Source organism: Alosa sapidissima, chromosome 9 (genome assembly GCF_018492685.1).
Source record: "Alosa sapidissima isolate fAloSap1 chromosome 9, fAloSap1.pri, whole genome shotgun sequence".
NCBI classification, from domain to species: domain Eukaryota; kingdom Metazoa; phylum Chordata; class Actinopteri; order Clupeiformes; family Clupeidae; genus Alosa; species Alosa sapidissima.
The window spans coordinates 5,743,473-5,768,210 of NC_055965.1; the positions used below are offsets into that span (position 1 = coordinate 5,743,473).

Below are 24,738 nucleotides of genomic sequence, written 5' to 3' on the forward strand. Positions count from 1 at the left end.
TAGTGATTATGACATCTTCACCATGGCCTCCTTTTGACAGAAAACTGGCAAGATTCTACCATTCCAATTCTACTGTGACTACTTCTACTGTTGGAGACACGTATAGCAATTTTTGTTATTTTCCTATTTAGTTTTTTGCCATTTTAATACTGACATAATGGAACTCATGGAATGGGAGGTCAGCATGGCTTGGCCTATGTGGGGCCTAGCTCCTGTGCAGGCAGGCGTGGCGATGGATGCAGAAGAGCCCATGGACTGGGAGGACAGCGGGACCCAGCCCTGTGGTCAAGCCGTTATACAGGCAGGCTGGGGAGTTGACAAGATGGCCAAAGCTCTGGAAAGTCTGGTCATCAGATGGTGACTCTCTCCAGAGCTACCAAGCCATAACCCAATGTCCTGAGGAGCCTGAGGTAACATCCCCTGATCCCCTGAAGCCAAGACTTGGTTCAGCAAAACCCATGCTCTGTGAGGAGAACAGAGCTCACCCCTAGCCTGCATTGACCCTGGGGAATGACCCTATGTCACTTCAGCTTTGGTCTGTCCATTTTGCTGGCTGACTCCTTGCTGTCTTGAATTTCCCCTTGGGGATTAATAAAGTATCTATCTATCTATCTCCTTTGCTCACTGCTGCCATCCTTCACCTGAGTGGCATCACTACCTCAGCAACTTCATCCACTTTCACTTTCATCAGTGGTTCAGCACCTGAGTCCACTTTATCCCCTATCCCTTTAATAGACCTACTAACTTTTTTATAATAAAATCCATTGTCTTAAAATATAATTCCTCTTTTCATTTTCCTGTTCAAATTGCACTAATTTGTGAGTTATCCTATGTATACACCGAGCCCTCCTCGTTGGGTATTGCTCACAGTGCCTAATATGAGAGTTCCTCACTTTCTCTAGCTCTATCCACAAATTCAAAGTATCAAAAGGTTTACGAGTTTACACAGTAAATAATACATGAAAAAATACTAGCCTCTCTGCTAATTAGCAAACAAAAATACCATAGGTACAACCGCCGCCTCATCTCAGGAGTTTTCTTCCTTTTTTACAGTTGCGCCCTTTAGAAAAAGGTGGATACAACACCTCCATGGTAACGAAGGGTAACTAGTAGAACTTTGATTAAAATGTAGCTGTGCTCTTCAATTTACACACCTCTTTTTTAGGCAGTAGAAACACATTTTGCTCTTTTAAAAAGCTATGCTCAATCTAAGCACCTTTAATCAAGACTGTGCCTTTCCATTTTGCCCCAAACACGACTTCAGTCGGCTTCAGAAATGGAAACAAACTCTCGTTGATTCATGACCGTATGGATTAAGGGAATGGATGAACGGTTACATTCATCGTTCCCAAGGGTACTTTCATAAATCACTACAAATCACAGGTGAGGGCTGAAGTGGGAAGGATAAGATCAAGCAAGAAGACCAGATATGCCATTAAAACACTGAGAAATTCAAAAACCACAGTAGTATCATCATTACCTTTTTTATTATTTTTATTATTATTTCTATCCCATTGTCCCAAGTTTTTTATATATATATACACACACCAAGACACACCAAGTACCAAGAAAATATTTAATCTCAATTCACTTCGGTGCACAGGTTGGGCAGTGAGCCCTGAGCGGGGGGGCAGGGGGGCTTGTAGAAAAACAGGGTAATGGTGAAGTTCGAACCAGGAAATCCCATGCACACCGACCGACCAGCCAGCCAGACAAGGTCAGAAGGTCAGTCTGGAGAGGTGGTGTGGCAGGAGTCTAAAAGTCCATCACACACGGCTCTAGCCAGAGATTCTCTTGGTTTCTGTCTCTCAGTCTTTTGTGGTTCCTATTCTTTTGAGCTCCCATCAGGTAAACCAGGCCCCTTCTCCAGGCCGCAGCTCAGTCAGGTCCCTGGGCTCTTGCTTCACCTCCTCCTTTGGTGGGGTCTCCGTCATGACAGGTTGCCGATGTTGGCCAGGAAGCGCTGGGCCCACCACTCCTCCAGGTCAATGGGCACAAAGTCTACATAAGGGAGGAGACGGCACACAGGGTAAACGGAAGATGACTACCGGCACACAGATGAGCTGATACATGTAAGGGAAATTCACACTCACACACCACATCTGATCAGTAACTTTTTTCTACTAATTGACTATGTGCATATATATACCAGGTAGGTGCTACACATTGGTGGTGGTTAGTGAGGTTCACCCTTCACTTTTAAGCACTTTGGTGTGTGTGTGTGTGTGTGTGTCTGTCTGTCTGTGTGTATGCCATTGTTCACCGACACTGGGTTTTGGTATAGCTTGAGTGCCTTCACACAAAGCCAAAACACTGATCCTGGCCAGACGACTCACTGCTCATGACTGGGCTAGGTGTGTGTGTGTGTGTGTGTGTGTGTGTGTGTGTGTGTGTGTGTATGCCACTGATCCTGTCCAGACAACTCACTGCTCATAACTGGGCTGTGTGTGTGTGTATGCCACTGATCCTGGCCAGACAACTCACTGCTCATGACTGGGCTGGGGGTCTTCTCTGTGTACTGGACAGGTCCTCTGCTGGTCTCTGGGCGACGGCTGGCTCCCATGCTCTGCTCCACCTCCTTCCAGGCTGTGAAGAAGACCCATATGCATATTCAGTTCCCCAGACAACAGACTACTACAAAGCAAGGTAACTGGCTAACCCGGCTAACTTTGGGAGTAACCGCTAAACTTTTAAAGTGAGGTGTTGATTGGAGATCAGAGGTTACTCCTAAAGTTACTTGGGTAACTTACTTGTATTATACCCATCTGGTTCTCGGTCTTATGATTGGGTTAAACAACATTTCAAAGGCATAAATCAAAAAGAGGTTAGTCATCCTTCAGCCTAATTCAGCTTAAAGCTTTTGGTCATTTGTATGGTGCAAAGCTCATTGTAATGATAAATCCAGTCTTGACATCCGATGAAATCGTATCCCCACATTTTCAATTCCTGCTCTTGAAGACCCATAGACTTTTGTTGTATCGTCCGATATCTTCAAGCAGATGTCGCTAAACTCAACATCTATATTTGGGTGAGACAATGTAATCGTTTTTTCGAAGTACGGTGCAGTTATACTGCAGTACAGTGCAGTACAATAATATTTTCATGTCCAAATTATCGCATTTCTGCAGTAGAGTACTACTATGCAGTACAATGCAGTTTTTTCCTGCATTTCCTGCATAAGAACAGCAAATAATTCCTCAAAACTGCAGTGTTTTAACATTTGAAGTTGTACAGTTATTTTTGTGTGTGTTTTGTGTGTAAGAAAGAGTGAGCTTTCATCAGAGTCCTCTCCCACCAGTGGCACTAGATTTGGGTTTTTGAAAAGCATTCCTTGTGTGACATTCCTTGTTTTTTGTGTCAATGTAGAAAGCAAATTGTGAAGATCGTTTAAGTTAGTCTTAGTGGTATATATACATGTCAAGGCAGGAAAGTATGAGCTTTGATTTATCACCTCGGTCATCCATTAGAATAGGTTTGCACAGTTGCACAATAATTCTAACTACAAAAACACCAATACCGCGTTGACATCCCATGCACTATTAGATTGAAGTCACGCGTTAATCATTACCAATCTTCTAAAGCAACAAACTAATAAAGTTGATCATAATGAAGCACACACCTTCCAAGGCAAATTTAACATTCTCTTCATGTGCGGGCGTGAAGCCTTCACGTGGGACAGCTTTTGCGACAGATGGTTTGTGGTACCTCTGTCCGTTTAATCGGTGGAAAACAATCTTTGGAGCAGGGTAGCTGAAAGAGGGTTTAAATAAGCATGTGACGGAATCAGATCAATTAAAGTTTTAAGGTATAAAATAATTGCAATTATCAAATACCAATTGTCATTTTTACCAGTTCCTATGAACACCCAAGGAAATAGCAGTAATGTTATGGAGCAAGCAAGGGTAATCATTTGTCCGATTGTCAAATGACGTTTGGTCAATACTAAACAAATGTAGCCATTCGACAAAAACATTGTACAGCTGTCTGCCAGTGTGCCTGCCGTGCATGTAACGACAACAGCTGAACATTCATCCTGGAGAATGGGGACTGGGAACCATACATAAGAATTAACGTTACTTTAATTAATGAGAGAATAGTATTTGTTTAATCAGCACATTAAGCACCCTTTCAACTTTCAATCAGTAAAGCTGCTTAAGTGCAGGACAAGTCGATAACGTTACGTTAATAGCTTTAAAGCTAACTGGCTACATTCTAGCTCCCAGCTACTATGTACGCATAGAGTTAACCTTGCAAGGTCACAAAACCCCGAAACCTCCAAGGCTACTCAACCGCGTTATCCATCGCCTACATGCACGTTGGCATAGCAATCAAAGTAGATATTATAGCTATTGCGTCCCCATGTAATTCACCATCAATTGATATTCAATTCAGTTAAGACGTTTGCCACGTTACGTTATATTGGTTTTGCATGTCGTGAATATGACCGTAAGTTAATAACACAGTAGATGCTACTGACATTAACGCACGTGGGCATGATTCCCAATCCAAAGTCACAAAGTTAGCTATAACGTTAGCTAGCTAGCTACTACAACCTGGCAAAAAGGCACACTTGTCTTTAGTGTACTGATTTCAAAACTACTCACTTTGTTGTAAACCAGTGGGGCTGTTTGTGTTTCAAGTCCGTTATTTTGCTCTCGGTCTGCTGTGCTGTACCTGAACAAAAAATAAAACAGTGACTGACATTGCCGGTGAAATTCAAGGCAGCTGTTTTCATTAAGTAACGTTAGGCATACAAACATCAACGAAGGCATAGCAAAGTATATGAATGTCATCTTAATAGGTGGGTGCTGATTCAAGTTACCCGTTATTGATTTGTTATTTTGATGTCATTCTAACAACGCTCACTTGGTCGCCGTTTCTTTTGTAACATCTTACCTGTTCTCCGTTGTGTAACAAGTTTGCTTGGACCTCTTGTGATTGTGTACATCATGTGCAGGCAAGCTCACAAAACTTGAAAGTAACACTAGTGTTCCAAGTGCACGAGATATCCAGTTCGACTGACACGTTACAAAACAATGCTGGACTTGCTGCGCATATCCAAACTGCAGCAATATTCACGTAATCCCGTGGATTTCCAGACAGGAAATGTGTCCAGGTTTTTACATTGAACTTTGTGGAGTGTTGCCGACTTGCCTGCTCCCTTGCTGTTGCCGTTTTCGGACTGACCTCCCAGTGACAACAAGGAGTTGCAACAGTACAAGAGCTTATAGCACCGCCTATACTGAGTCTAGTGTTGAAGCACACACTGTTGAAGAAGCGGAGGCGAAACATCAAAGACACGATGTGTGAATTACTTCTCTTATAGAGGGTCTTTTGAAAACAGTGTCGTGTTGATGGTAAAAGTTCTCTCTGAAGACTGTCTTGTGGTGACACTAATAGGTGAGAAAACAAGCAAGGTGCTAAAATGACAATATGTTGTTGGTGCATGTTAAACAGTTCAGGTTGCTGCAAGCATTGTGATGGGGTGTTGCAAAATGGAAGCCATTCTACTTAGTGGAGATTTTAATGTTACAAAATGTTAATTTGACACACTGCTTGATATGTGACTGCACTGCAGACATTGTATGAGAACCTGTCTTACAGTCAAGCCTAGTCAATTCCAAGCAGATTAAGTGGGGGAAAAGTAAAAATCTAATACAATCATATATAAAGTGTTCTTTGATTAACTAACCCACTGTGTGAGAACTAAGTACATGGGTTAAATATCACAGTAAATAAAAAGCAAAGAATTAATTCAAATTATGTGATCAGGCTTTTATTTGTGAGCTAAACCTTTAATCAAGACATCGCAGAATTCTAACATTATCAATATGTTAGCTGCCAGGCACCTTGTACTGGAAGATATGATGTTATCTATCTTATTGCTGCTGGTTCCATTTCTGATACTCACTGTCAAGTTTGAGGATAACACAATAAACACAAACTGAGGCTATAGGAGAAATATTTTATAATGTGATTTCATTTGATGGAAAAATGATAATTAGTAGCTTGAGTCAAGGTTACAACGATACTTAAACTTACATGGCAGCTCTAGTACAGCCTTGCTGTAAGATAGTGGTCCAGTGTTAATGGTATTCTAAAGAATGGTTGTTTTTTTGTGGTATTCTAAAGAATGGTTGTTTTCTTTGTTTGAAAGAAGTAAATACTGTACATCTTGAAATATTGCATGCACACATTCATTGTGTCGATGAAATTACAGTAATCTAAAACATCTTCATATCATTTTTATGAGCATTTAAACCTATTCATGACCATGGACGCAGTAATGCTCCCTTTCCCCACCACATGAAGGTCTGCGAGTAGTTGCACCAAGAAACTTCACATATTTAAATATCTGGAACAATTGTTTTTACAAATTCTACTCTTCCACTTAAAAGTCTGAGCGTAGTTGCACCTGAGTGGGCCTGCATTATACAGTACTTAAGTAATATCATATTTACACGTCTTTACTTGAAGGCCGTGGGGAATTTGGCAATTGCGTCAGTGCGCACGGTAGGTAGGTGCTGTTCCTTGGGACTTCCCGCAGGTGGGTCAGTAGTGTGGATCGCAGTCCTCCCTCAGGCTGTCGGTGATGTAGTTGACCTTCAGCAGCTCCTGGTAGTACTGCTTCTCCACCGCCGTGTTCACAGTCCAGGCAACCACCTCCACACCCCGATCCGCCCAGTATTGCACATAGTCCCTGTGAGGGGGAGGTGAGAATAGAGGTCACCGTGGTAGAGGTCACACAGCTCAGGGTCATTAAATGGAAGCTCTGATCTACTTTTGGATGATAACTTACTATACATTTTTGTTTACTGCCAAACTGCACCGATTGAGGTCATTTTGGTCCCATATGAAGATTTACACTCATTATCATCCACAAACAGACCCAGGTTGTTGCAAGACCGGATGGGTGATACTTTAAGCTACTGTGATGTCTGGGGATGTGTGTACTGATCAGATAATCAATGCAGCCTTGTTAAAGGAGCCATATTATGCAAAACAAACTTTTTCTATGCTTTTGTACTTCCATTAGGGTCTTTGATGCTTCTAAACACACTCTAAGTGCGAAACAAAACCGTGCATTGAGGTTTTGTGGGCAAGCTGAATGTAAGGCATGTTTGTACTGTAAGACAGATATGCGCAGTGCTGCAAGATCGAACACGCCCTTGCTATAATATTCATGAAGTTACTTCCTTACAGACATATCCTTTGTGGTTAATGATTTTGTTATTGATTTGGTCTGTGAACTTGAATGGAAGAGTGGACTCTGAGGTACAAAATGGCATGGCATATGTTAGTCATACGTTGCCAACTTTGCTTATAGCCACTTTAGGTTATCATAATGAGTAAAAACAGGTCAGTGCAGTACATCCCATCTCCACTGTGCCTACCTTGCCGTATTTTTTAATTATTTACCTTTTTACATGATTGGTCCTTTGGGTATTTGTGGCTTATTCTACGGTCGTGAGTGTGATCTGAATGGCTTTTCCTCAGAAATGAACACCTTTTAATTTTTAGTATCTTAATTAATAATAATCAAATTAATTATAAAAGTATTAGGTAATTAAGACTCACAGTGAGATAAAGTTCTTCTGCACCAGGAAAGCGGACACCCCACACAGGTGCCACAGCACGTGATGGTGGGCCCAGTCCAGCAGGACATCCAGCACCTGGTGCCAATGGTGCTTCCATGCGGCAGAGAAGCGCGGCGTGCCGTCGCCTAGGTGACTGAGGCTCCACGGCCGGTGGGTCAGCGCAGTCACCACCCCTGGGTCTGCCTGGCGCATCTGGGACAGAAGGAGGAGACGCGGGTTACAGTAGAGTAGTGGCTCGGTGTGTGTCAAAGCTTCAACTGAAAATCTTTAAACCATAGATGTCAGTCAGGACAACTGGGAACAATTCTATAGACTGGTCAAACTGATGATTTATACATTATATCACTGGTGAAACATCAACTCATTTTGGACATGATGATTTCTGTGAAAGTACAACTGTCTACCCTGTAGATGACTTTTGGCTCAAAGGAGCAGACAATGCTAGTGTTGTACAGGACTGGATGCTTCTTATACAAGTCCTTCAGAGTAGCCGCTGCCTGAAAAATAGACACACAATCAAGAAATTAGTCAGCATCACTCCGTGGAAGTGTGTCTAATCTACCCTTTTGAACTCATTTAACAAAAGAAGGAAAATGTATTCTAATGAGAGATATGGCTACAGGTAAAACATTTTCAAAACAGGTTTTTTTTTATTTGCAGTTGGAGGCATTTCGCTCAAGCATGCTGTTAAAGACCAAACATCAGTGACTGAGTGAAACACATGCTGGAGGACTGACCCCTGAGGTAAATGATGTGCCTCATTTTAATCTAGTACCTCATCTGGATGACCTTTGACATCAAAGTAGATGGTTAGCTGGTGTTTAATACACTCCTCTACAGCCTCCTGCAACGTGGGTACCTTCTCCCCACGGAAGCGCTCTCTGGGAAGGAGTACATTTACAAATGTTACAAAACATCATATACAACAACATAGGACAAGACAGGATCAAACTAGATGTACCGCAGAGCAGTACAAAATATGACTGCAGCTCATTCCTGCACATATTCTCCGCAAAAATAAATCACGTTTGTCAATGACTGGTGAGTTTGCCCCCTGACTGGTGAGCACGGCCAGCGCACAAGAAGCATAGCACCCCGACCGACTGGGAAACTCACCAATCAGAATTTCTGTGCCCCACTCGAACTATGCATACCCACCAACCAGGAGTGGCACAGTCAAGGAGGATGACATGAATTGGAGGAAGTCATAAATGTGACAAAAGTAACTGTGCACGATTATTTGTAGCTTTTGCAATTAGGTAATTGCGTTGGTTCATATTGCGATTACGATTGTGCTAATTGTGCAGCCCTAGATGGGTTGACATGGCCCCTTGAGACCAACATATGAAAAAAGTTGGTCATCCTAGGCTCTACGGTTCTCGAGATATTCACAGACAACTGTGTCCGGCCTACCCTCCTTTCTGGGGGCCCGGTCTGTCACACACTCATGGCCGATATCGGTTGCTACATGAGACAACAAAGAACATTTCACTTCTTTCTTTTTATTTTATTGATTTATACTTTATTGTTTATTTCCTACTTGTATCAGATTGTGACAAAATATAATCCCATCCCTTCAACCACCTCCCCTTCCAATGAATTGGTCTTTCTCGGTCTTGTGCTTTACCTGAGGCGGTGCTTGGCTGCAGCATCAAGTTTGTTGATTTCAGAAAAGCGCAGCTGGCAGAGGGGTCCTGACCCATTGGTGGTCCGGTCCACAGTGTCGTCATGCATAAGAACAGGCACCCCATCGGCGGTGAACTCCAGGTCCAGCTCGACGCCTGTCGCTCCATTCTGACTGGCCTGGTGGTGGCGAAAAAAGATTGTGGGGGGAGGAACAGAAAGCTGCATGGCAAGACGGAAAAAGCAGAATCTGGCACCCACAGTAAAACCCTCTATACACAGCACTTTTTAGAGGACATTATAGTCTGTCAACATAGGCTCTTCTCTTGGGCAACGTTCTATCTAACCAAAGAACACACACCCTCATTGATTTTAGGCAATCAAGCTAATCTAATAAAAGATTAATACTAGGCTAAAGGGTGCAAGCATGAATGGCACCATCTCCAAACAATTAGGTTAGACCCATTACTGAACTAATACGCTAATGCCGTTTATTTCAAACGCCTTTTCCTATCAAATCCTAGTAGGTAACGCGGTGACATCTATCGAATGTAGCCTGGAAATTATCTCGCTATTTGAATTAATAACAAAACATTTTTTAATAAAATCTGGACAAATTTTAAGACACATGCAGATTCACTTACTTCACGGATAGCCGCTAAGGTGTTTTCTGGGGCATCGTGACCGCCACCTCGATGAGCAATGACAGAAATCGCCCCGGCGGTCGATTTGTCAGGCCGCAGCACCTGCCGCGCTCGGCTCGCCGGGACTTGCGGGAATCGGAACATCACCAGAAAAAAGTAAAGTGATGTAGTGACAACCGTGGACCATAGCGCGCTCCTGGTTCCGAGGAGAAGCACGATAAACACTGCCGACAGGCAGGTGACACCGTCCCCAATTTGTAGCATCTTTTTAACACAATTGTTTTCAAAATCCCGGTGCCACTTCAGCTGCAGCTAAGGTGTTCCTGAATGCACAGTGCCCATTCAATATTCAGACAGACGACTGATGGATTCCAATGTAGGAGGCTAGGCTAGGAGGTAAAATCAAAAAGTCGGGAATCAGACAGCTTTTGGTACACACAAGACATTACACTCCTCGTTAAAACAGTTCAGAGCGAATGACAAAATCTGACCAGGGTAGACTTCATGTCAACACCAAGCGAAATTGTGGCACGGGAAACTGGACTTCCTAGTTACCAACCAATCAGTCAATATCCGGTTCAGTCAAAAGCGAAATAAGAGTCCCCTTTCACTTACCTTTTTCATACAGGTAATCAGATGTGGTCGTGGTAACAATAGGCTTTAAGAAAGTAATGCAGTCGAGATGTTATGTAAATTAGATCCTCACTGTAATAGTTTATTTATATTGTGAAATATATGACTAAACAATGGGTTTGGCAACAGTGGAAACCTTGGTGTAGCTCAGCCCTGAAAGCCTGAATGACTCAAACATGTAGGCTACCGGTTGTGAAAAACTGGAGTAAACGGACGTGTCCGCTCGCTGTCTTTCAAGGTGCCAAATAATGTAATCACATTGCACAATTGCCTATTTGTCAACTACTTGGCAGCCTAGCCTACCACAGCGCAAGATTGCATTGTCTGTTAGAAACTCAAAACGCAGCTAGGCGTAGACCTACATCAAATTAATACATAAGTAAATCTTGTAGGCCTATGGGCTTTCTGATCCTAACTACATCAAAATGAAATGTAATAGTTATGGCACATTATTATGTAGCCTTAGCATATGTAGATGTGTGTCAAATGTTCCAAATGTTTTGTAGTATTGTAATAGTAGCAAAATCAGGTTTTACTTTGCAATGTGTAGATGAATTGATATCCCACATTGAATCATTGATTTTGTATTGAATGTTCTGATGGCAGCTAGTTATACTTCATATCGAAAGGGGGCAGCATTGCGCTTTTAGTGCATGTTGGACGAAAAGAAAGAAGCGATTCAAGGGCTGATGCGCATGTGCTTGTAGAGGTCATGTTTATAATGTTACTTGAAGTCCCTGGTCAGGCCTGATAAGATGGTAAGTTTGTAAAATCCTTCCAAATTATATAACCTTTATGCATGCTCTTCTGACCGTGATGTTGTGAAGAGCAAAACAATTCAATCATATGTGAATATCACAGACTAAAGTGCTTGAAATTTGGGGTTGGTCACTCACACTTCTCCTGGTTAACGTTAACGCTATCTTTCAAGTAGGCTAATCTGATGTCGTATGTTTTATATTACCCCTTTTACAGCTTAAATCAATACAGCTTGGTCGCTTTGCGATCTCTCCAGTAATTCAATGTCGGGGACACGTTTATTGCGCTAAAGGAAGCGGTGTCAGCCAAGTCCTTCGTAGGATCCCAGCGCACTCTCACTCGGGACTCTTCACTAGACCAGCATTGCCATACGTAGGCCTACAGAGTGCACCTCTACTCTATCAACACCAGATTGTTGCCCACTGTGCTGATCTGTCCTCGCAGAAATATACTTTGATCTATGCATTACCTACCATAACAATTTTGCGGGCTTTGTCTAGACTTAAACTTATACAGACTGGAATCACTGTTGTCATGCTCCCCCCTGTATACTACCTCTTCCTCCAAGGAGAACTCTCCCTGACCGTGGTGAACTACAGCACTGGGATTGCAGCGTTTGCTGCTGTCATGCTCTACTCCATCAGTCAATTCGCCAGACGAGTAGTGGGAAGGATGTACTTGGACTCTTCTGGGACTACGCTCAAGGTGTCCCATCTGACGTTCTGGGGCCGTCGCAATGACCTGTACATGCCGGTGAACGATGTCATGACTTTTGGAGATGTCGGCGACTCTCCAAACGAGACGATTTTGTACTTCAAGCGATATAGTACCACGGACATAATGTATTTTTCTACCCGATTTGGACGCGTGGTTGATAAGCGTGGATTTGAGAAGGTCTTTGGCACTCTAATCTAAATCGTGTGTTATTTTGATTACATTTTATATTTTGGGTCATGTTTTTTATTATTGAAATGTTGGTGTGTGATGTACAAAATATGGCATAAAGGGGTACCGTATCTTACATACATGTTGTAGACAATTTATTACATGATTGCACAAGAAACAGAATAGCCTATGCAGTTTTTCCAAACTTACTTCATTGATTCATAACATTAAAAATACATCTGCAACATTGAAATTGTAATATCATTTTGTGCAAAAAGTGTTTCTGGACCAACTTCTAAAAAAAAAAAAAAAAAAGCCTATGTTCTCTGTATGGAATATCAAGCATTTTGTGTGTTGATGCATGTTGCGATATTTTATATGGCTATATTTAGCAGCATTGACTAATAATTGCTGCCCAATGCATCAAACAAAACAGATAATGTGCTATTTTATTGGTGTGCTATTGTTTATGGTATGGCCAGAAAAAAATGACCCTGCGTGTGTCTGTGTTCCGTTGGGAAGTCTTCCCGGCCTTTTACTTCATGTCAGCCAAGGTGTCACTGAAGATGCTCAAGAAGAGTTGTGCATGGTGTTCTTTGAAGACCAGAGCAGGTCGAAATCTGATAGACTGGGTGCCACAGCCTCCGAGTACAACACCTTAGCAAGAGCAACAGAGGCAGGTAAGAGCTCTCAATAGGATGCATGTGCTATTTGAATGCGACATAACTGTATTCTCATGTTCTATGTTGGGGCGTCATGCTTTGTCCTACCCTTGTTTCTGGCCTTGAGGATGAGTTTGTTTCGTGTGTCTTCATCCTTGACGTCGATGGCACAGAATGTCCCCAGTCCTCTGGCTTTACTCAGGAGGTGAGGATAACGAGCCTGGAGTGAAAGGTAGAACAAAACTCGTGTTCACACTAACTGCAAGTATGAAGGGGGCCAAGTAGAAAATAGTTTCCATGGAAACTTGACGTCAATTATGTCAAGGGTTTGGCTGAAAGTTCGGCTTTTGCCAACAAATGCAATAGGCTTATGAAAAAAAAAAAAACTTTGATAACCTTTGCTCCAGGTGCACATTGTGAACATTTGGTAGAGAGACGTTATTGCTACTACGTATGTAGACTGACTTTGACCTCTGCTAAACCTTTACACGTTGTGTATGTTTACAACAGTTCCCCCCTGAAGCCTACCTGTAGGTCATACAGGCCATTGAGCATGACATGACCCGTACGATTCACTTGGTCCAAAAGATTCTCGGTGCGCATCACCTTCAGCACCTCAGACAGGAATATGTTCCTTGTGGGATCCCCCATCCAAGTGTTAAAGATCCTCATGGGCTTAGGAGGGGAAAAAAACAGATCTCATGAAAAGCATATGTTTTTTTAAGGCTGAAAAATAAAGGGACTTATATGAATGATAAAGTGATTTTGACACAATCTTGATGTGAACAGATGGAGAAGAATCTTGATCAGATCTGTCAAATCCAAATAGCATTTAATTGTGATGCTACTCAGAAGCACTCAGTAATCAGATTTTAATGGTCTGGACGCTACCTTGTCTGGCTGAAACTCGTCTTTGTAGAAGAAGCCACCTGTCAGCAGTTTTTTGCTGAAGGAGACGATGTCTGCTGGGTCATCCAGTCTCCAGTGTTCATGGGCCCAGAACAGTCCCGTGGAACCTCCCCCTGTTTGCACCTCATCCACCAGGAATGCAGAGCCGTGCTGTCGGGAGGAGACAGAGATCACCAACAATATTCTGATTGTGTGGTCAATTTTCAAGGTGCAAATGATCAGGTAAAAAAGACACAGCACACAGCAGAGGTAGTAATATTGACTCAGTCAGCCTCATATCCCGCTCCACACAGCCACCGTTTACAGTTCCATGAGGCCTATGAGTCACATGGTCATAGTAAAATCCAAACCTTCTTGGCAATGGCTCTGAGCTTCCTGAAGAAGTCAAAAGATGCGTAGTTGTCGCCTCCTTCTGCTTGTATGGGCTCAATCACAATGCCTGCTACTGGTTTGCCTTTCTTCTCCCATTTAACGATAAGGTCCTCCACCTTGTGACAGACATATACAGGCATGTTGTGGGGTTTAACAGAAACATCTTCACATACCGTTCATCTTACAGTGAAGGTAACACCGATACAGAGAGAAGCAATGAGCCAGTGGACAAACTAAGACAACTAACAACTAATGTCCTCGATCTGATTCTGCTTATCATATTGAAAACATTATTTTATTTCAAGATAATAGTGTAGGGCTTATGGGAACATAAACAGGCCAGCATTATTATAATACTCAATGTCCTTTCTCAGTGATGAAAGAGTCTGTGTGTGAGGACTTCACCTCTTCCAAACATCTCTTCTCTTCCTGTGCGTTCTCTCTCTCATACTGAGCCAGTGGGTAGCGCAGTTTGGGGAAGGGTGCTATTGGCCAGTCAAAAGCCGGCACGTCGAGCTTCTGAATGGCCTTGGTGTGAGTGGTGGACAGGCAGCCTGTGGGACAGATAAATGGCAGACACAAGAAGCAGTGACCTCTCATGCTCCATTTAGTTTAGTTTGGTGATCTCTTGATTAAAAAAAAAAAGTTTAAAACAACAGGAAGTGTACCCTAAATTACACATATCAGACTACATACATGTATAAAAATGACATATACACACACATATGTACAGTATGTGTATGTATATGTATATGTGATGTGTGTATGTGTATATATGTATATATGTATACACTCATATAGTCAGTGGTGGTTTCACAATGTACGGTGAATGCATAATAATTTTAATGTAGCATTAATGGCAACTTAATGGTACTTCTATACTCTTTGTTAATAGCTAGCATGGTTGAGAGTGTTCTTCTTTACCCAGGGTTCTGCCATGGAATCCACCCATGAAGGACAGAATGCTGAGATCAGGACAGCCAGGGGCCTTTTGAGAAGAGTGCCAGTTAATTCAACTACAGGACACATTGGAAAAAGGAAAAAATACTATAGGGTAAACATGTGTGTCACTCTGACCTGGTTAATGACACTGCTTGTCGTTTCTTCAGAAGTTGGGTCACTGTGGCCTCTTTGCTTAGTCTAAAGAGTGTATAAGCAGCCAAATCAGTTGTACACTTATAGCTAAACAATACCATCAACAACAAGTTTTCTCTATTTCTGTGAATTTTTATTCCTTTAAAGGTGTTTGAATTGTACTTACTCTGTACCATATGAAAATGGCTTTGTAGGCGTTTTCATTGGCGCAAGAGCCACAGGCCATTGTCTGCACCCGTTTGAAGCCCTTGGGGGCCACCTGATGAGGAGAAAATAGAAATGGCTAACAGACTAGCCTTAAAACACCATTACATTTAATAGGAAGACAAGCATAGTTGTCTGTTAAATCAGTTATTGACAAAAGAGGTACTTTAGTACTCACAGAGATTAACCCATCCAGCAGTTTTTCCGTAAACATCCGGGGTGGTAGCATACCCAGAGCTGGCCGGTTAACAAAGGAACTCTGAAAGAGTTTATATTAAATTTGATGATGCATGATTCTCACTGTCTTCTTTTCCCACTCATACAGGTAAGGAATGCATTAGCCACCCTTACCAGATTGCGAGGATTGGTCATAATGTTCATAAGGGCGGGGTGGTTGTATCCTGCAAATGAATAAAGCATGGAGACCGTCACTGATTGTATTTACCCTCTGACATTATGTTCATTATTTTAGAATCACTGACTACCTCCAACCATATGCAAACACAAAACATTGAGAGAGAGGTTTTTGTGTCTCCGCTCTCACCAAGGGGTATGGAGGCGATCTGGGTGTAGACATCCAGCATGCGATTTCCGTCCACATCCACCAGGTAGTTCCCTCGACTCTCTTCGTAATCACAGAAGAAGTTCAGAGACTGTACGTTCTGAGAGAGGGGGGACCAGCGCAGTCAATTCATACACCCCTCTGACTGATATACACATGCTCCACTCCATATTGTATACTGTTATTTAATTATTTTTGGACTCTTGAGCATTTTAGGAGGAATGCTCCTGAAATGCTCCAGATGAAATTCTTGGATGAATTTTACAGAGCCTAACATGATTGGTATCAAGTCAGGGGTGGTGTTTGTGTGTGCAACATACCCTCCCTGCTCACCTGGATCTCTCCTAGTTGTTTCTGCAGTGCCTATGTGGAGGTGGAGTGGAAGGGGAGGAGAATAGTTAAGACAGGAATGTGACAAGCTGTCCAATGATGACAAAAGCAAAACATTGTATACGCACTGTCCTCATGGATAAGTTCATGTACTCATCAACTAGTGCTATTTTCAAAGGTAATCCCAAAAGGCCTCACTACAAACTTGATGATTTATTAACCTCGAGGGAAAATGGTCTGGTGGTGAGTGTTAATTCTCAAAACATATTTGGTAACCATTCACAGTGACAGGACAGCTGAATCAGTATTTCAGGAGATATTGGTCAAGAGTAGGCTACCAGTGACAGTGGCCCAGGAACTGAAGTCTTCATATGAGGCCCATCATACTCAAACTCCTCCAGGGTCTTGACCGACGCTGATTGAGTGATATGCCTTGGACCTGCAGCAGAAACACAACAAATACAGTGGTAAAAAACTTGTGCCAATTATGATTGAGAGTAACACCCCAATCAGTTGTCATTATTACTCAAAATGTTTAAGACTTAAAACTTATTACTTAAAAAAATCAAGTGACAATTGTTGTTACATTATAAAAAGTCATAGCCTGTTTTGGATGCTTAAACGGTGGTGACGTGACCTTGTGTAAATAAATAAGCAGAGGTGACACATGGGGCAATAATCTGAATCCAGTCTGATCCTGTTCCTGCCGAGGTGTATGTACAGTAACTGACGAGATTCAGAGAACAGCTCCTCCTCCTGGCTCTTCTTCACTTGAGGTTCACGTCAGCAAAACAGGAACTGAACCAGAGGGAACTGGACAGAATAGTGCTAGTGGATGATTAAAAGGCATTATACTATTGTCCTCTCCTCTCTACCCGGCTCCCTGACCTATTCACCCCACGTATATGCACTTCTGTTGGCCTGATGAGAGTCGATTTGGTCTGATTATGCATTGTGATCAAAATTTAACCTGTCAACAGATATGTTTACTGTATGGTAATGGCAAGCGCTATAGGCCAAACTCTTGTATGTTTTTGTTTTTTAAGAATGATACCGGAGCATCCATAAGTTTTGAAATTTGCTAGCTCCACCCACTGACAGAAACTCAGAATCACTCAGCCACTAAAGCCATCATGGGCGTAGATTTAGGGTGGGACGCTAAGGACTAGTCCTAATCAAAATTTTAAGATGACAAAATTGTCCCCACCAATATTTTAGCGTACTTATTTGTACTGCTGATCATTCCGACAGCCAGCACGACAATACAAGAAACGTCAGGGTTATCTGACACGCAGGCTACACGCATGGAGAATGCCAATGCACAGGCTACTTTGCAGTGGCAGTCAAGCGAGCAGGTGTGTCAACGACAACGTTAAGTTACCAGGGCTGTCTGCCTTTGTCGGTGTCCTTATGTGAACTTGCACACCTTGCTCATCTTTACTTGCGTACGGCTTCAGGGCAGCCGTGGCCTACTGGTTCGGACTTGTGACTGGAGGGTTGCCGGTTCAAACCCCGATCAGTAGGCACGGCTGAAGTGAAGTGAAGTTCCCTTGAGCAAGGCACCTAACCCCTCACTGCTCCCTGAGCGCCGCTGTTGTTGCAGGCAGCTCACTGCGCCGTGATTAGTGGGTACCTCACTGTGTGTACACTGTGTGCTGAGTGTGTTTCACTAATTCACAGATTGGGATAAATGCAGAGACCAAATTTCCCTCACGGGATCAAAAGAGTATTTGATGCTTCAGCAAAGGCCGTCACTGAAAAGTTGTGAATGTCGTTGAACACAGCTGTTCTCACATTAGCCATCTCACATTAACCATTGTTGCCTAATTACCAATTATTCATCAAGTAGTATCTACTTTTTTTAGTGTTTTTCACATAGTATTTTGCAGTATTTTTAAAATACAAAAATACACACCAATAAAGTATTTTGATACAAAATACAGAGCCATTTCCTTCAACCCAATAAAATAAAAATTACAAAATACTATTTTGTATTTGAAATACATATTACATGTTTCAGAAATCTTGACATGTCTAAGTTTTGGGTTGCAATATACAGGTAGTGGGCTCTCTGTTAATTTTAATGAGTAGGCCTAAGCCTAAAGTTACAGCATTTCTATCACAATTGACCAGACTTTGACCTTTGGTCTGCTTTTAACAAAATTCTGGCTATGATTGTTCCTTGTATTGCATCATGAGCCATCACTGTGCCTATTGCATTCTACTGTTGTTAGCCTTAAGCCTAGCTCAGTCATTATGTTATACCACAACAACATAACAATCAAATTATATGATTGCCACTGATGTGAATGATCTCACAAATCACACAAACCAAATCAAGTTTTAAAAAAATCGCAAAAGTATCGAAATTGAGATTCTTCACTTAGTATTGGTATTGAAACACTAATGTTGGTATTGTGACAACAGGAGTTGGGGATGTGTCCCCACCAAAGCTGCGACCAAACCTACGCCCTTGAAAGCCATCCTTACATCAGAAGACTTTGACAAGATTTGGGAAAGATTCTTGAAAGATTGGAATCTTAACTAATGCCCCCCATTCAAGCTTTACTCAAAAGACTTCCCAAATCTTGTCAAATTCTTCTGATGTATGGGTGACATAACGCACTTTACAATCTCATATTTGTGTCAGCATTTATAGTCATTCTCAAGGGAAAAGAAACTTTAGAGGTTTTTAATGCTACATATACACACAAATATAACCCATTCCACACTAATACAACTATAGGGCATACATACAGAGCCCATAGCCCCACACTGCTCACTGTCTGTGTGCATGAAGTGCAGTATGAGCATGCAGTGCCGCGCAGCGCAGCAGGGCTGTATAACACCGGTCCTTCTCACCCTGTGCTGAGACCCAGGCTCTGGAGCGCAGAGCCAGGCATCGCCTGTAGAGACGGGAGGCCATGTTCCAGCTGCAGAGGACCAACCTGTCCAAGAGTTGCAGTGATCGCTACTTTAGAGATGGTACATTATAATCACGAGAGGTGCAGTGATCGCTACTTTAGAGATGGTACATTATAATCACAAGAGGTGCAGTGATCGCTACTTTAGAGATGGTACATTATAATCACAAGAGGTGCAGTGATCGCTACTTTAGAAATGGTACATTATAATCACAGGGGGGCACTGTTGCTACTGATCCATCTTACAGTAGTTGTACAGTGTCAAATTCAAATAGTTATTAGCATAGCAATTCCTGGTATAGTACATCTGACACATGTTTTGAAATTTCAGCATTTAGGGAACAGTGGCATGACTTTTTAACACTTTAAATTCTCTGAGAGCAACTCACTGTGTTGTGATGAAGTTCAATCAACAGGTTCCAGTCAAGATGGTGTGTCTGTTTTGTGGCAAGCAAGAGGACACAGTGGGTTTTAAACACTGAATGAGAGGAGGTGTGACAGGCTGGGCTAAAAGTTAACCGCCTTCTCGTCGTTCTGGTTTAGGCAGGAAATAACTAGCTGTAACTAGTCATATGAGATTGTTTTTGAATAACAATGGTGAATGTGTCTTCTTCAAATCTTTGATGCCCACCCCTGATCAGGGCACCTGGCCAAATGTTACGCTAACTGGAGAGTTAATGAGCACTTGGAGTAGGTGGCAGGGATGGTGAAAACATCAAAGACATCTTTTCTCTGACAAAGAATCACACCAGGGAGGCAGAGTATGTGTGTGGGTTTGTTCAATTGATGGATTCCAAGTCTGAATGACAAAGCAAATGCTCTAAGAATTGTGCTTAGAGATACCAGCCATTAACAAATGCATTAGCAGTGTGTGGAGATACATGTCGAAATATAAGACTTTTTATAATACTCTTTATATTTTAATTTTTGATAAAAAATCAAAATAAAATCAATGCTAGTACGAAATGATCTGGACAGCCTAGACTCTGCTGAAAAAAAAAACAATATATAATATGTGTGTGTGGCACTTAGAATGGCCAATAATCCTTATGAATAAAGGTAGGGAAAATTAGGGTTCTAAGGGTTAAGCAAATAACCAAATACTGTTCTGTGTCAGCAATCTTAGGCAGTCTGCATGTTTGGAAGGCGGTGCCATCTCTATCCTTAACATATTTATTTTATTTATGTATTAATTCATGTGGTTGTGACTATTAGCATAATGTTTGAATTGTCAGGTGAAGCATTTACCCGTGTGCATGTCTGTATGTGCATGCTTTTGTGTGAAATGTGTGTCTAAACCAACTTATGTGCACTGCACTGCCAATGTGTCTGTGTGTTTGTATTGGTTAATGTTATTCCCTGTTAGCAACCAAGTCTGAATGTCATGAATTAGTTGCAAATGCAAATCTGTATTCTGTCTAAGCATATGAGGCTTTCCCTCTGGTGACTTTGAGGTGAAGAGGCAAAAACAATATTTTGGCCATCACTCAGCATCTAACTGCATAGTATAGCCTACAATACCTAAATGTATGGTCATACCAGGGTGTTAATACCTGAATACCAGGGCGTGCAGTAGACTACACTGTCAGCTGTACTGGGTCAGTGTGCAGCAGGCTACGGATTTCAGAAAGCCTACCTGTCTCTCTCGCCACAGTCTAGGCCTACAGGCAGTGAGTGTTCGCCAAAGGCCCGCAATCAATTCAAAGAATTTAGAAATTTGTAGCCCATGGAGGTATTCCAACTACGTAGTTTGGTGACAAACCTGTGTAAGTTAACTCCGAGTAAGTGGTAAACCTCCTAAAAAGAGCTGTATGGCTTCATTCTCCTAACAAAACAATGTCATAGGGCTTGTGGTTTACCATTTACTCTGAGTTAACTTACCTAGGTTTGTCACTAAACCACGTACTTGGAATACTCCCCAGGTCTTGTCGTAAATTGCAGCTTGCAAATTGCAATGCATTGTACATTTTCATTGGAGATGTTCTAACACAGACCTCAGATTAGAAACTTCATGTGTCTCTTCATGCCATACCAAAAACTACCTTTCCCAGAAGTCCGAACATTGCACGTGACCGTTTCACGACAATCTGATTCGCTGGGCTGTGTTTAAAACAGCTACAGTTTTCACGGAAGTTGTTCTGTTTCCGACCTTGAGGGTCGGCGGAGGAGCGAACTTTGAGGTTGGTAACGTTATCTGGTTTTGTAACCGTTTGTTTTCAACCATTTAGTTATTTGAAGACAATGATGAATTTTCGGTATATTCTTTAGGTAGCTTTCTGAAAAATAATTCGCAGGTACAACTCAGGCTTGGTGCAGCTAGCTTGGTGTTCAGCAGCTAACTTAATGTTAGCCAATTTGTTGCAAACTTAGTAAGAACGTCCTAGTCTTTCACTGTTGTCCCCAAACTATTTTGCAATGACTAATGTTACTTTTTTCCCCACACACATGTAACTAGGCTGGTAACATATTTTGATGAATACATTTTATTGCAACTTTTATGTTGCAGTGAGTTTTGATTGTTGGAACACCTGGACAGTGATATGCATGAGAAGCATGATGAGAAGTCGCGGCTTTGTCCAAGGACGCCTCGTGGCACTCACTGACTCTTCTATGGTCTTTACATTGATAGTCACCTTCTCATTATCTCCTGAGGGCCGACATGAAGCACACGAAGCCAACGAGTGTTGCCCACCTAATGCCTTTACTCGGCCCACTTCTGGTTGGATTTTCTGGTAAGTGTCTTGACTGCCTACCGGTGGTTTTGTCTTTCTGGTCTGGGGCAAATGCTTCAGTGTTGCCAGACTTGTCGGGTAGTATGCTGGAGCCTGCCCTGTCAGACCTAGACTATAACAGAGACAGCAAATAGACTGTCACTGGCAGTTGCAGGTGTGAGCATGTATACAGCTGTTTGATGCTCATGTATGATACTGCAGACATTAATTTCTGTTGAATTGCTGCTTTTCTAAGACTCTTAGTTGTAACTTTGTAGTATTAGCCTACTATTGAATTTCACCCCTCCCCCTCCCCCATTCATATGTTCAGCAGTCTGGAGTGTCCTGCCATTGTGAAGACCTGAGTGACTAGGTATGCCAACAGAAATGGTTTTGACCCGCCCACCCCCACCCTAGAGGCCGACATGAAACACACTGCTGATGGGGAAATGAGTTGACCATCTTATGCCTTTACTCGTCCCACTACTGGTTGGATTTGCTGGTATTGTCTTGACTGACTACGGATAGTTTTTTCTTACTGGTCTGGGGCAAAAGTTTCAGTGTTGCCAGACTTGTCGGGTAGTATGCTGGAGCCTGCCCCGTCAGACCTAGACTATAACAGAGACAGCAAAGAGACTGTCACTGGCAGTTGCAGGTGTGAGCATGTATACAGCTGTTTGATGCTCATGTATGATACTGCAGACATTAATTTCTGTTGAATTGTTGTTTTTCTAAGACTCTTAGTTGTACCTGTGTAGTATTACTATTGAATTTCACCCCCCCCCCCCCCCCCCCCCCCCCTTCATGTGTTCAGCAGTCTGGAGTGTCCTGCCATCGTCAAGACCTGAGTGACTGTAGGTATGCCAAAAGAAATAGTTTGACTCCTACACCCTAGAGGATTTTATGTAGGCTTATCAAATATATAATGTATAGCCCTGTTTCTACTGCAGTTAGCAGAATTGTCAATAAAGGAAAGTGTTAAACTGCAGCTTTAAAGGAGAGATCCGGTGAGTTTTCATACATCTCCATTTCTCCATGTCTGAGTACTGTGGGTATGAAAACTAAAACAATCTGTTACCTGGCAACCTGGTTACCTTGCTGCAGCTACAGTGCTATGCTCTAGGGCAGTGGTCCCCAAACTTTTCCTTCCGAGGGCCAGCTCACTATGCCTGGCTCTGAGAGGGCCAGCTCACTATGCCTGGCTCTGAGAGGGCCAGCTCACTATGCCTGGCTCTGAGAGGGCCAGCTCACTATGCCTGGCTCTGAGAGGGCCAGCTCACTATGCCTGGCTCTGAGAGGGCCAGCTCACTATGCCTGGCTCTGAGAGGGCCAGCTCACTATGCCTGGCTCTGAGAGGGCCAGAGACTCGGACTATATCAGTAACCATAAATAGCTTAGTGCTGTGAACAACAAGTATACCTTAGTTGAATATTCCATTACATTTAATCATAGGCTACTGCAATTTAATACCATTGTTAGCTGTGTTTTATATTGCCATCATGCCAAGTAAAATGTAGCTCAAATGAAATTATACTAATAAAAAGACTTTAGCATTCCCAAAAGTATTAGCAGGGAGTCCCAAAAGTATATTTTATTTACAATGTGTGAACTCTGTCTGCATACACAGCTAAGTTGTGAACAAGCGATATCCTACAAATAAGTTCTCAAACTATGAGAGTTTATGAAGCGCTGGCAAAAATATCTGAAATCACCATTCTAACTTCCACTCACCTGATGAGAACTTTGTGAATTTGGATGAACATTTGAACGAGTGAATAAAAAATGGAAATAATTGTCCCAGGAATATGACTTGAATAGAAGTTAGTTATTAACAATTAATTGATAAACTTTTAGAATACTTTGAGCACTGATGCAGTCAGCATAGGCCTCTTACATTGTTTGCAGGTAGGCCTACATTTCATTCAGTTTTCGATTGGTAAACGCAAAACCGTGCCAAAACAACCACCAGTGGACAAAAAGAGTATTACAAGTGTACTGTACAGACTCGCCATAGAGAATGAATGGGGGAAATTACGAAGGTTATAGTTTGACGATGTTGTACTCCCGTGCGGGCCAGATGCTATATACCACAGACATGTTTTGGGGGGCCACCGGGACCACTGCTCTAGGGCATGTACATGGGAGCTCATGGACTTGCCCCCACAGTGTAGCGCTGTAGCTGCCTGGCTGCGTCAAAGATTACACATGGGCGGAGCAAGATACTTCGCTGTAGTTCATGTTTATAGGCGTGAAATGGGGATCGAGTCCTGTCTACATAAAGAGACGTATTGATGAGTGTGTGTGTGTAGCAACCGGCCAACAGCAGCAGAATAAACTAGAGAATGTAATTCCAGGGAATTACGAGTGCATGAAAATGCAAAAATGGCTGCTGAATGAAATATTGTTGAATATTGTCTAAAATATAATCTAAGTAGTAAATGGAGGTCAGATAAAGAAAAAAGCTGGCGGGGAGTCATAGTTGATGACAACTGACAGTTGGAATGGCCGAAACAGTTAAATAGTTGAGTAGTTTAAATGGTTAAATTATTTTATAGCGAATTATTGTATTGAGGACTTATCTTGAAGTTGAGGACAGGAAACAGTTGGCGGGAGTTGTAGTTGATGACTACTGACAGTTGGAATGGCTGAATAGTTAAATAGTTGGACAGTGCAAATGGTTAGGTTATTTAATAGGATATTATTGTACTGAGTACTTTTATTTTGAAATGGTTGTGGGCAGAGGAAACGGTTGAACAGGATCTGTAGTCTTAAGAGAGCCAGATTGTATGCTTAAAGCCTGAGACAGACGGTTGCTGGAAGTGGCCGG

The 24,738-nt window shown here is 42.3% G+C and overlaps 4 protein-coding genes across 18 annotated transcripts; 1 reads left to right on the forward strand and 3 right to left on the reverse strand.

Moving 5' to 3' along the window:
* Nucleotides 1-1,029: 1,029 nt before the first annotated feature.
* Nucleotides 1,030-22,899, forward strand: tmem186 (transmembrane protein 186). Of its 15 annotated transcripts, none has more exons than XR_006033968.1 (12): nucleotides 1,030-1,072; nucleotides 1,265-2,072; nucleotides 2,527-2,646; nucleotides 7,605-7,836; nucleotides 8,259-8,342; nucleotides 12,665-12,822; nucleotides 12,932-13,036; nucleotides 13,315-13,935; nucleotides 15,014-16,743; nucleotides 21,853-21,932; nucleotides 22,243-22,413; nucleotides 22,726-22,899. XR_006033968.1 is itself a non-coding variant. In XM_042103563.1 (8 exons), the coding sequence occupies exons 1-2, from the start codon at nucleotides 11,254-11,256 to the stop codon at nucleotides 12,170-12,172; spliced, it is 702 nt and encodes a 233-aa protein (XP_041959497.1). In that variant the 5' UTR covers nucleotides 10,416-11,253; the 3' UTR covers nucleotides 12,173-12,822; nucleotides 12,932-13,036; nucleotides 13,315-13,935; nucleotides 15,014-16,743; nucleotides 21,853-21,932; nucleotides 22,243-22,413; nucleotides 22,726-22,899. The 15 variants fall into 15 exon arrangements, 6 of the variants coding, with proteins under 6 accessions (XP_041959497.1, XP_041959499.1, XP_041959498.1 ...); XR_006033967.1 differs by lacking the exon at nucleotides 1,030-1,072 and having other exon boundaries at nucleotides 1,955-2,072; nucleotides 15,014-16,454; nucleotides 16,562-16,743; XR_006033969.1 differs by lacking the exons at nucleotides 1,030-1,072; nucleotides 7,605-7,836 and having other exon boundaries at nucleotides 1,955-2,072.
* mcrip2 (MAPK regulated corepressor interacting protein 2) lies at nucleotides 1,477-5,585 on the reverse strand. Its single transcript, XM_042103569.1, has 5 exons — nucleotides 4,897-5,585; nucleotides 4,605-4,674; nucleotides 3,620-3,750; nucleotides 2,485-2,586; nucleotides 1,477-2,001 (listed from the first exon to the last, which is right to left on the reverse strand). The coding sequence occupies exons 1-5, from the start codon at nucleotides 4,949-4,951 to the stop codon at nucleotides 1,931-1,933; spliced, it is 429 nt and encodes a 142-aa protein (XP_041959503.1). The 5' UTR covers nucleotides 4,952-5,585; the 3' UTR covers nucleotides 1,477-1,930.
* Nucleotides 5,755-10,395, reverse strand: gde1 (glycerophosphodiester phosphodiesterase 1). The gene is made up of 6 exons (XM_042103562.1): nucleotides 9,866-10,395; nucleotides 9,226-9,401; nucleotides 8,374-8,479; nucleotides 8,003-8,095; nucleotides 7,579-7,790; nucleotides 5,755-6,700 (listed from the first exon to the last, which is right to left on the reverse strand). The coding sequence occupies exons 1-6, from the start codon at nucleotides 10,127-10,129 to the stop codon at nucleotides 6,553-6,555; spliced, it is 999 nt and encodes a 332-aa protein (XP_041959496.1). The 5' UTR covers nucleotides 10,130-10,395; the 3' UTR covers nucleotides 5,755-6,552.
* On the reverse strand, nucleotides 12,276-20,159 carry LOC121718543 (4-aminobutyrate aminotransferase, mitochondrial-like). The gene is made up of 16 exons (XM_042103561.1): nucleotides 19,590-20,159; nucleotides 19,139-19,224; nucleotides 16,615-16,715; nucleotides 16,280-16,309; nucleotides 15,929-16,046; nucleotides 15,736-15,785; nucleotides 15,563-15,643; nucleotides 15,347-15,439; nucleotides 15,163-15,225; nucleotides 15,010-15,073; nucleotides 14,491-14,639; nucleotides 14,064-14,201; nucleotides 13,696-13,863; nucleotides 13,333-13,479; nucleotides 12,913-13,024; nucleotides 12,276-12,799 (listed from the first exon to the last, which is right to left on the reverse strand). Exons 2-16 carry the CDS (start codon nucleotides 19,200-19,202, stop codon nucleotides 12,678-12,680), a joined length of 1,500 nt encoding a protein of 499 aa, XP_041959495.1. The 5' UTR covers nucleotides 19,203-19,224; nucleotides 19,590-20,159; the 3' UTR covers nucleotides 12,276-12,677.
* Nucleotides 22,900-24,738: the final 1,839 nt, after the last annotated feature.